This window comes from Castanea sativa, chromosome 10 (genome assembly GCF_040712315.1).
Source record: "Castanea sativa cultivar Marrone di Chiusa Pesio chromosome 10, ASM4071231v1".
Taxonomy (NCBI): domain Eukaryota; kingdom Viridiplantae; phylum Streptophyta; class Magnoliopsida; order Fagales; family Fagaceae; genus Castanea; species Castanea sativa.
Window position 1 is genome coordinate 34,972,593 of NC_134022.1, and position 12,543 is coordinate 34,985,135.

The 12,543-nt window shown below is 36.8% G+C and overlaps 1 protein-coding gene across 1 annotated transcript; it reads right to left on the reverse strand.

Annotated features, from left to right (window-relative positions):
* Nucleotides 1–6,045: 6,045 nt before the first annotated feature.
* Nucleotides 6,046–7,300, reverse strand: LOC142613717 (uncharacterized). The gene has a single exon (XM_075786185.1). It carries the CDS (start codon nt 7,026–7,028, stop codon nt 6,264–6,266), a length of 765 nt encoding a protein of 254 aa, XP_075642300.1. The 5' UTR covers nt 7,029–7,300; the 3' UTR covers nt 6,046–6,263.
* Between the last annotated feature and the right edge of the window lie 5,243 nt (nt 7,301–12,543).

Genomic DNA, 12,543 nt, shown 5'->3' on the forward strand with positions numbered 1-12,543 from the left:
ACCAACTTGGACCGACCCGCCCGGGCCGACACAAGTGCCGCTTTAACTTTCCCTCACCGACGAGCTGCTCTAGATGGTTCCACAGGGTCCGACAGTTCTCGGTGGTGTGGCCCACATCCTGATGGTACTGACAGAAAGGTTTTGATTTCTTCTAGCAGGGTCCCCTGCCATCTTGCCGGGCCATCTGAAGAAGGGCTCTTTACGAACCTTTTCTAATAACTGATGCACTGGTTCTCGGAACACGATATTTACAGCCCTCGGGTGCCGCCGAGCCGGATTGTCCGAAGTAATCCCTCCTCGGCTTGTTGTGATATCCGTCCGACCCGAAATCCCTTCTCTCCTACGGGATAACCTTCCTCATTTCCTTTCCCCGCTCGCCGGTCTTCCTCTACCCTCTTATACTCATCAATACGATCCATAAGACGGCGTACGCCGGACAGGCTTCTTCGTCAAGGACTTTCTTAGGTCGTGGTCGAGGGAGACCCACCTTAAAAAGTATTAAGCGCCACCTCATCAAAGTCGCCATCTATCTCATTAAACATCTCCCGCATCGGCCTGAGTATGCTTTCAGTGTCTCCCCTTCCTTCATGACCATGGATAGCAACGAGTCCAATGGCCGAGGGACTCTGCTACACGTGATGAACCGCGAAGCGAATGCCCTAGTTAGTTCCCCAAACGAGCCTACAGACCCCGATTTGAGACCGTTAAACCATCTCATAGCCACCGGTCCCAAGCTGGAGGGGAAGACTTTACACATTAGAGTCTCGTTGTGAGAGTGCACTGCCATCCTTTGGTTGAAGTGACTTACGTGCTCCACCGGATCAGTCCGGCCATTATAGATGGTAAACGTGGGCTGGGTGAACCTCCTGGGAAGCCTTCCCTTCTCAATCCTCCGTGAAAACGGAGATTTAGAGAGTTGGTGCAACGCCCTACTCATGGTATCATTGCCCAAGCCCCTAGAACGAAGCTTCTTACGTCTACGGGTTGGCTGGTCGTTCTCCTCACCAGAGGATGTTACACTGGTGAGGGAATATGACCTTGAATTGTAGCCAAGGTCCCTATCCTTCTCTGAGGAAGAGCTAGACGAGGATGGGGAAACCTTATGCTTAGCACGGCGTAACTTCCTCTTCAAACGATTGATTTCCTTCTGCATGGATTTAGAACCCTCATCGTGAGTAGCGCTACCTCCTCCATGAGTATGGCTGGCCCCTGGGTATTCTGTATGGACGCTTCCTTCACGATCCCTACGATGTTCGAGACGTTCGAAATGATCTTCCGGTTGTGATCCTTGTGACTCTGCATGATGAGAGCCTAAGCCTGCCATAATATCTCTACCTCTTCTAGACTAGGTTTCCCACAGACGGCGCCAATTGTAAGTGCACAATTGCACCTGGACCCAAGAACAGTTATGGGTTCAGGCCCAATGAGCCTTAAACAATACGAATTTGTAGAGTGTGGGCTTGAAACCTAGATTAGAAATGGGTGGGAACCAAACAATAAACTAAGGGTGGTAAATAATTGGAAACAACAAGGAATATTGCAAAAATTGGCCTCCTCGGACGTGAGCCAAGGGCTGTTCTTATATTATATCTTTCTTTGTTTCTTTTCTTTTTAGGTTACAAAGAGGTCCCCTCCTTAAATACTCCTCTTTCTAATACTTTATACACGTGTTGCCCCATTTTCTCCCTTAGCCTAGATATTTCTTTTCTTAGTGCCTTTGAACAGTAACTAGAAGCTTCCCTTCCACTGTTCAAGTGTCATTTCCTCATTAATGCGGCCAGGGTGGTAGGTGCAGGGTCTTTAATGTGGAGGTAGCAGCCTTTATCTTTGACATTTCTTCAACACCGGTGCTTCTGAGGCGTTCTAGGGTTTCCCCCTCTTAACCATTGGCCTTAACTGTGCTATCCCCTAACCTTTACTTATGAAATCCCGAGTTCTTCGTTGCTCATCCGAGGGTAAGTTCACCCTTGGCTGGGTCCTCTCGGCGCATGGGCCGACCCATAGTATTAACAACTTCTAAACCCAGGGTCAGGTCGGCCTTCCTTAACGCGGCCCAAAAGGCCCATGTTCCTATCAGGATCTTTTTACCCCCCACAATAGCCCCTAAAAACTCTAATTTTCAACGTCCGAGGAGAAAAATAGGGTTTTGATCCGACGAGAACCTGCCCTACTCACTTTGCGAGTAACGGCACGTGTGGAAATCGTTTCGCCTCCCAGAGTATGCCATTTGGCGGTTTTATTTTGAACAACGCGCGTATTTATTACTGCCAGTTACATTTGTCCCTCACGTTTAACGGTGAGATGGACATCCAACGGCCCTCATCTCTCCACGAAATTTTAGGCGGGACAAATATAATTTCGAGGCCGCCTTTTCGCACGTCGTGACGCTTCCAGAAACCTGCGCCTTCATTTATGTCTTCAGGGATCAATCCCATCAAAACAACAACAATTATTCTTTACCAGCAGAAAACCGTGGAAACCTGTACCTTCAACTTTGTAAGTTCTTGCTCTCTCTCTATTCTTAACCTTTTCTCCTCGGATCACCCCTACTGTCTTCGTAAACACCCTCCCCTTTAGAGTTTAGTCTATCGTTCCTCTGTAATGGGAAAATTAAAGTGTCTAGTTGATACCGCCGCGTGCGGAAGGCTTTAGAGCCAAGTACCGTATTCCCGCGATGTAGGACTAAAATACCGCCCGGCGGGCCGTGTGGCTGGTTCTAGGAAAGAGGGAGAGGTTATCATTCCTATGATAGCCTTTCTAGAGGGTGGGATGACCCTTCCAATGAAACCTGTAACTAGGGAGTACCTTCGCAATCACTGGTTGTGTCCCGATCAATGCCTCCCAAACGTTTTTAGAGTTCTAGGTAGTGTAGATGCTTTAAACGAGCAGATGGGTTTAAACCTCACATGGCACGATGTCGTGTTCCTATATGAGTCCCACAAACTTTCTAAAGTAGGTTATTACATTAAATCTCGGTCCCAAGACACGTTAGGCTAATCTCCTGCCTGCCCAAATCAAACAAAGGCATGAAGGATGACTACTTGATCGTGTCTGGGAATTGGCACGACGGCTTCCACTGCCCAGTTGAGTGGGGAGATCCAGGTGCGACGCCGTAGGATTAACCTCCCCACAACACCACTTCTCCTAACACACACACAAAAGCGTATTCATACTTACTTAAATTTGTTAAACATCTATGTAAATCTGACCAAGTTTGTTTGTATTGATGTCTTTTTTGCAGATAAGCAACACGTGCGTCCTCGTCTGAGTCACTGTAACGTCGCAGATCTAAACCGGGTACTTCGCTCCGAGGTGTTCGTTAGTGAAGACTTACAACTCCGGGCTGCTTACCTTATTCTCGGGTACACCCCTCTTTCCAAAGACTTCCAGGAGATAGAGAGCGCCATAATTGCGGGCGACCGGAGACGAAAGAGGATAAACGTAGCTCGGCCCCACTTTTTGGACGACCGTGCCTTTGAACAGTAACTAGAAGCTTCCCTTCCACCGTTCAAGTGTCATTTCCTCATTAATGCGGCCAGGGTGGTAGGTGCAGGGTCTTTAATGTGGAGGTAGCAGCCTTTATCTTTGACATTTCTTCAACACCGGTGCTTCTGAGGCGTTCTAGGGTTTCCCCCTCTTAACCATTGGCCTTAACTGTGCCATCCCCTAACCTTTACTTATGAAATCCCGAGTTCTTCGTTGCTCATCCGAGGGTAAGTTCACCCTTGGCTGGGTCCTCGGATCCTCGGCGCATGGGCCGACCCATAGTATTAACAACTTCTAAACCCAGGGTCAGGTCGGCCTTCCTTAACGCGGCCCAAAAGGCCCATGTTCCTATCAGGATCTTTTTACCCCCCACATTAACATTATTAGCTTTTTTTTTGCTATCCAAAAATTTGATATTTATCCAAAAAATAAATTAAAGTGAAATATATTAAAAAAAGAGTAGATAATAAATTTGTTATCAATTCTTCTTGTGTGAATATCCTCCCAATGATTTTTTTTTTTTAATTCATGGTGTAAGGACATGAAATTTAGTGGTCCAAGTCCACTGAAAATAGTGATATTAGAATTGTTAAACCTGACCCAGATTAATAGATACTTGTAAAAAGAGTGGGATGAATAAGTTTGGGCTTCGTCCGAGGACATAGATAGAGAAGAAAGGACGAGAGGTCTAAGATTTATATGTATGAATGGATCTTTACAAGCTTGCCCGATGACAATGTTCTTGGCTGTTACAAGTATTGCTCTCTCTCTCTCTCTCTCTCTCTCTCTCTCTCTCTCTCTCTCTCTCTCTCTCTCTCTCTCTCTCTCTCAGAGTTACTGTTTTAGTTGTGATCTATCTTTCTTCCATCCCCCTGGATATGGAATTTCCCTTCCCTTATATACTTCTCAGTGTGTCACATCTTTGCCCTTCATCTCTACCTACCCAAATTCTCATCATGACACCTGTCCCTTTAAACTTCTGATGAAGGTGCCAAGGTGGTATAAGAAGCTGCTTACCTGTGATCTCCACTGTTAAGGTGACTTCTTCATCAATGCAGTTGATAAAGTTGTTACCAACCATTTAATGCGGAGACAGTAAGCTACTTCTCACTAGAAACTCCCCTTACTTTCTAGGATTCTCTCTCCACCAAGTGGAGAGAGAGAGCGAGATAGAGGGAATAAATAATAAAGAAAGAATATTTAAATGAAGTGGTAAAAAAGAAATAAAATCTTTGATGTTTGGTGTATTGTAAAGTAACAATATTAAAATAGATAAAGTAACTTTTTCAATTGCAAAAAACTAAAAATTTTAGCATCATCACAGTGAATGCTCTGAGATACACAACTTTTTTTTTGAGGATAATTTAATGATAAAATGGAAGAGAGATTTTGAATATGAATTTCTTCTCTTCAATGGGAATGTTAAAATGTGTCAATTAGTTGAGCGGCAATACTCTTAACTAAGATGCACTTGCTTTTAAATTAAAAGTAGAGATTTTAAATCTAAATCCCTTCTCTTCAATGGGAATTTCAAAATGTGTCAATCAATTGAGCAGCAATACTTTTAACTAAGATGCACTTACTTTTAAATTAAAAGTTTTAATGCTATAAGATCCACAAGAACAATATTTGAACTTAAAATATCTTGGACCATAGTGATAATCATGACAGATCCTATTTATCAATCCATTGTGCCCCCCACGATTCTTCTCAATCTCTTCACTACATGTTCCTGCGAAGATTCAGCCTTCGCCGGTCATACTTCGTGTTTGTAATTTTGAACAACTCAACCGATCTTACTAGTAGATTTTTCGTTTTTCCAAGCGTTTTTGTTTCTGTCTTTTTCTGTTTTTTTTTATATAATTTTTTTTTTATAGTTTTTAATTCTCAAAAGTTGGATGTTGTTGAAAGTTGCAGAATTCCTGCAACATTGCTTGGCAGACCAGTCGCGACGCCACCTAATGGTATTGCGTATTGGCTTGACCAGAATCCTTGGATTCAAAAATCACAGCGTGACTCTAATATGCAATCATTTTATTCCTTTAGGCATAATCATCGTTCCCAATCCCACCTGGCCACCCATAAATTCCTCTATCAACAATATAGTAACTCTCTCTCATCTCATGTAGCATCAAACCTATTTTTGAAACCAAAATTTTTTGCGTAGATAATCAATCCACAATCGATGGGTCACCACTCACTTTTCATTGAACGTTTACACAAGCTCCCAATATGACATACAAAACAAGCACATATTGCTTATTTGCTTTTATAGACTAACTAAAAACACATCATAATAATGTACATTTGTGTACATGACAAAAAAGATTGAATTCCCCAAGTTTGGAATCCGGTCCTACCCAACAAGTGAAACACCCAAAAAAAAATTATACAAGTCTCTCTCATGTAGCATGAAATCTATTTTTGAAACTAAAATTTGTTGCGTATATAATCAATCCACAATCAATGGATCACCACTGACTTTTCATTGAATGTTTTAAAAATCACAATATGCCATACGAAGCAAGCACATATTATTCATTTGCTTTTCTAGACTAACTCAAAACTTTATGTTTTTTTTTAAGAAAGAACTCAAAACTTAAGTCATATAAATGTACATTTGTGAGCATGTCAAAAAATGACTGGATTCCATAGTTTGGAGGCCCTGCCTAACGATTGAAACACCCCACACCCCCCCAAACAAAAAAACAAAAACAAAAAAAACTTAATTTACATCTATGAACATGATCACAAGTACACAAAAAAGTGTGAACTCTTCACAAGGATTTGCGTCGAATTCGATGTCCTTGTGAAGTAGTTTCCAGAGACCCAGAATAGGTTTTCTTATAATCTTTCATATTCTCATTCTCCCTCTTGTAATTCTCGCTGAATCTTCTTACATAATTCTTCTTTGGCGCTGGATTTTTGGTACTTGAGCTGTCTTTTAAGATAGGGAATACATACCACCCGATTGAGGTGCATATTACAGCAAAAGATCGACCATACACAGCTAATGACAACAAGATCAAGATTATAATCACTGGCAAATAATAAGATGGTCGCTTCCATTTATCCAACTTCACGTTCCATGGCAGGCTCTTCTTCTTGTTCTCTGTTTTTTCATTTGATAATTCCAATTTTGGTTGCTGAACTTCTTTCAAAGCAACTGGGGCCTGAACAATCTCATCCGCAGCTTCTGAATTGTTTTGTGTGACGCTTACATGTTTGTCTTTGTCTTTGTCTTCGTCTTCCTTTTGGACCTTCTTCAACTTCACCACAATTGGAACACAATCGTTTGAGTTGGAGTAGACAAAACGCACAATAGAGATACGTTCATTACCCAATTGTGAGTAAATCTTCTGCCTTTTCTCATCAAGATCAGCTAAAAGTTCAGAGAATTTATCAAGCCCACGTGTGGAATAGGGGTTCATGTTACCTTTTTTTGATTTCTTTGTTGGTAATGGAGCAGAAATGTTATTTTCTTTTTCTTCTTCTTCTTGGTGATGGAAAGAGCAGCTGCCACAGATAAAAAGACTCAACATATTTGAAACTGGAGGAGGAGTTTGAGGAATTTGGGGCTGATTTTGGGTGATAGATAGAGAGAAAAACAGGGGGGGTCACCGGTACTTATTGAAGGGTAGGCCTTGAGGACCAGATCCAATAAATTTTTAGTCAAATTGTGAAATTGTCAAGTCTGAAAACAACTCCAGAGAAACTTCCCCGCATGGATCTAGCAATTGTTTGACTTCTTGGAGGAGAAGCATAGGCAAGTCCCCATTTCTTTTTTTCAAAAACTACTAGTGCTACTATTATATACGGGGAAAGATGTGTTTTTGGAAAGAAATGAGAGGTTAAATATATATATGACTTGGACAAGAGGGCATTGAATGGTTCAATTTCAAACGGTAATAATGTAATACCAATGATTCTTTATTCGTTTGGCAAAAAAAGAAAATCATTATTAAATCACAAAACCGAACTCCCTTCTAGAAGGAGCTCTCAATTAATTGTTAGTTGACGAAACCGCAAGAGTTAGTTGGCTATCTGAAATTATGGGATTTCAGCAACTATAAAAAGAGAAATATTATTGGCTATAATATTTTTACAATATTTTTACTGTATATTTTAAACAGTAGATTGTTATTAGCTGTTATGAGTAGATAAAAAAGTAAAATAAGTTGTGAATTCAAATTATAAATAATAACAACTTATCACTTATAATTTATTATAAAAACATTGTAAAAATATTGTGAACTTAGTATTTGTGTAAGTTAGGATAGCAACGCGTTTGCCTTTTTTATTTTTGTGAGTCCCGTGCATTGTTCACGGGACCCACAAGTATGAAATTTAGAAAAATAACTTTAAAACTGGGTCTCATGTATTATTCACACATTTAAAAATTATTTTACTATAATATTTTCAATTTTCAATAATAAATGGTATTCAAACAAACCTTTTATTCTGAAAGTGAAAATGATGATGTAAACCAACAAAAACATACCTCATAAGTGGATCTTTCTTAACCTTATCTTGATATCATTCAACCCGGTACATTTTTCAAAGATGCTAACATCACGATTGATAAGGCCATTTTAAATTGTTGTGAAGAAACAAGTTCCTTTCTAATTATAATTAATCAGCCCATAGTAAGGAGTAAGGACTAACAATAGGCGCTGATGATATTGTTAAATATTATAGGAAATGTTATTTGTTGTGAAAATGTTGTAGATATTAGCTAGGGGCAAAGATTCAAATCATCTAAATTTTCTAGGGTACTCTATCAATAGATTTCCTTAAATTCTAACCATTCTTTTATGAATTAAATATCTAGATTCTACTAACAATACTCATAAAATAATAAAATAATGTTGCAAGAAAAACAATTAAGATTATTGTTAGTGGAATGCTCACACGACAAAATTTAAACCATTAAATCATTAAAGAATTGTTAATATTTAAGGAAATCTATTTGGTATAGTACCTTATGAAATCTAGAAAATTTGAATCCTAGGGGTAGAGCCATAAATTTTAGTTTGGGGACCAAGTTGTGATATTAATAAATTAGTTAAGTCACGCACATGTGCACACACACATATGCACAAATTAATTTACTAAGAGAATTTATCATCTTTTAAATTTTAATGAGTAAATAGAACTCATGTATTCTTATATTAGACATGTAAAAAAATATATAGTAAAAAAATAATGTTGAATCTCCTGTCAAAAATATTCTTGATGATGATCTTTCATATAATAAAGTTCATCTTTTGGCATCATCATAATGAAATTTTGAAGATTTTCATTTTTAATATAAATTTTAAGATTGTCTACCAAAGTGAATAACAAAATTTCAAGGGAACCAATGAAATATTCAAGTTCAAGAATAATTCAAAATTTTAGCACATACTAGAGCATAATTTACAATAAAAATGAAAGTGAGAAAAAATGTATCTTGTCTCTATAACTACTTGACCAACTAGCCTTTTTAAAATAAAATAAAAATTATTTAAAGCATGTAACAAATTAAACCACATAGTTTAAAAGTAACAAATTAAATTCTTAGGTTTCAAGAAGTACATAATAAATTAAACCCTCAATTTATATTAAATCTCAAACATAATTGGTTGAAGTTTAATTTGTTACTTTCTGACATATCAAGGTTTTAAGAAAAGAACACACTGTGGAGAACTATAAATTAAAATAAAAAATAATTCAATATTGAATTAATATAATAAAATATAAATTTACATACTATAAGTGGTGGCTCCAAAATTTTTTTCTAGGGCCGTTAGTAATGGTGAAGTTAGGAATTTGTCATGGGGGTGATTAAAAAATAAAATGATTAATTTTTTTATATACAACTTCCAAATTATATACACTAATCTAAAATAAATACAATTTAGTATACAATACAACTATATTGTATAATAGTTTAAAAAGTTTATTAATAGTTAAAAGATTAATAAAACAACAATCATTGAATGCATAATAACTTATTATATTTATATGTAATATTAATTAAATAAAAATAATATATGACACAGAAGAATAATAACAAACCTAGGACTAGGACTAGGAGTAAATGTGAAACTAAGAAGAAAAAAAAACTGATATAAATTTTTGCTTTTGAAGTGTATGACTTTTTAACCATACACGTGATCACTCTCTAGGAATTGGAGCAAACGGAGATAAAAGCTAAGAAAAAATAAAAGGGAGAAAGATAGAATGAGAAAATAATCATAGATATAAATATAGATATGTTGGTTGGAACTTGGAACGATGGTGTTGTGCATGCCCAATTCTCGGCTAATGGGCCAACCTGATAACTGGGTTCACAATTTACTTATTTTTGGTGGGTTTTTGGGTATCCTACAATGGGTAGCTCCTCAATAAATTAATTAAAGGCCTGTTAAAGTAATTAAGGTCGGTATGGCTACGATGTTGGTCTACCGGGTAACGTGGACGGCTCTCCAAGTACAATTGTGTATTCATCTTGCTTGGGCTTATTGATATTAGGCTAAGGGTAATAGGTCCATGACTGTACAAGTGTAATTTTTTGTTGATGAAGAAGAAAAGTGCAGGAAAAAATAGCTTTATTTTGCTGTCAATGGGAAAGTAAGTCAAAGTCTCAGATAGAATGTTTATTTATTTACTTTTTAATGAATGAGCAAAAATTTCTTTTAAAAAAATTCTTTATTATAAATAAGTGACAAATTGTTAAAGGTAGATAAAAATATAAGTGACAAGCTGTTAAAGGTAGGTAAAAATAAGTGATATATTAGTAAAAAACAAAAAGGTAAAAAGGTGATGTTAGTTGTGGGTCAAAATAAAAACTAGTTACAATTTGTTACTTAACCTTTGTTATGAAGTTATTATAAAAATATTGTAAAAGTAGTGATCATATTCAACTTTATTTTAGCTGAATTTGAACAAAATTTAAAATGAGGGTGTTCAAATACTTATTTTAGGCGAGTCAACAGTTTTTTTAAAAAAAAATTTATATATATATAATTGCCAGCACAAAACATTTATTAACAGGCTCAAACAAAACATCACTTTTTTTATAGAAGAGAATATCACTTATCTAGTTATTTATTCTTGCACAATTCTATCTATGACATCAATGCTTACACAAATTTTGCATTGACTTTACGAGGAAAGATTGCTTAGGACGTAAGATTTTAATAGAAAATTTTGAAGAATTTTAATTTTGTTTTCACTATGTATACATTGATTCATCGTATAATAATTAATCATACGATGGATCGCTATGATGTCAGGGGTATAGCATTGCATTAGAAAAGCCGCCAAGTTGGTCTTAGCTATTTTTAATAAAGATTTTTTTTTTTTTTTGAGAAATATTTTTAATAAAGAATTTAGACCTAACAAACAGTTCATAACATGTGTATTCTCTAAAATTTATGTAATAAGCACATTCTTATATTTTAAGTATAGCAGGAAAAATGATATGTTCACAATATTTTCACAACATTTTTACAATAAATTTTAAATGACAGGTTGTTACTGGTTGTTTAAGTTCCGAAAAACTAGATATGAGCATGTTTGTTTAAGTTCATATATATGTAAAAGACGATTCATTAATCAAACTAAGGAGGTACAAAAGGTTTAGAACAAAACTTGTTGAGTACATGCCATTTAGATCATTCTAAAAAACATTAACAACATCCACAGGCTAACTATAAAAGAAATAAATTCTAAATCCTGGCTCAAGCTCATCCTTGCATGGCTATCAGCACACCGGCTTGCTTGCCTATAGCAGTGATTAAACTAAATCCAGTGAAAGCAGGAAGCTAGCAGCCTACAATCATCCAAAATAAGGGAAATGACATTATTCACATAATCAAATTTGCCTACAACATCCATAATAGCTTTGGCATCTAGCTTGACTACTAGAGATGAAATATTTAAATTGCAGCACATCATTACTAAACCCCCATAGCTCCGCCACAAAAATGCTTGCTAGCCCAATGCGCCTGGTAAATCCTATCACCCATTTGTCACGATTATCTCTCACTACACCCCACATCCAGCTACACTCAGATTGTCAATAGACGACCCATTCGTGTTAAGTTTCATCCAACCCTCAAGAGGACACTCCCTGCAGATTCTTTTAACTTTCTTGTAGATTGGCATTCTTGGAGAAAATACACAGTGCATATAAACACTATTTGGTTTCTGCATTTCCAAATAAGCCACATTGCAAATGGGAAAAGGATCCTCCACGAAAGATTTATAGGATTGAGCCTACAGTTCAACATTCCATTTAAGTTAATCCAATCCTATAGATTGCTCACCCAAAAGGCTCTATTCGACATTTTCATCCCTAGTTGGGTCCACACAAATTATCCTCGGGCAATCCCGAAGAGCATGGAGAATGGGCTATGGCTTCCCTTGGCAGATGGGACAACTCTCCTCCTCCACAATTCCTCTCCTCGCAAAACAAGTCTTTACCCCGATACTATTGTGTGCACACATCCACAAAAAAATATTTTATTTCGAGGAAGAGTGTCAGTTTTCCAAATCCAGCTCGCAGTGAAAGGAAGACTGGAATCAGGACCCGAAGCAATTCTATATGCACTTTTTACAAGTCTACACCGCCTGTAAAATATGAAGATCTCAATAGTACTTCTCTTTTACCTAGAAATATATTATATACCTGGATATTTTATTTTCACGAAATTAAAATTTTGACTCAGCAAATATGTAGGGAGTTTTTATTTTATATAAAAATAGTGCTCATAAGAAAATTGATTTTCTCACACCTATGGCCGTACACACATATGTTTAATTCAAATTAAACTTTCTGACGTTTTTGTATTCAAAACGTTTAACAATAATCATAATAATGTATGGCTATTACTGAAGGTTTGGATAGCAAACCGTATGAACATTTTTATGCTAGTTGAGAATTTGTTTATTTTGCTAAAATTAAATTTTTTTTGTTGAAAGTATTATAAATAAAAGTAAAAATTACTTGAAAATGTGTAGTGAAACTCATGAATAATACAAAAAGTGCAGTGAGATCCATAAATATCA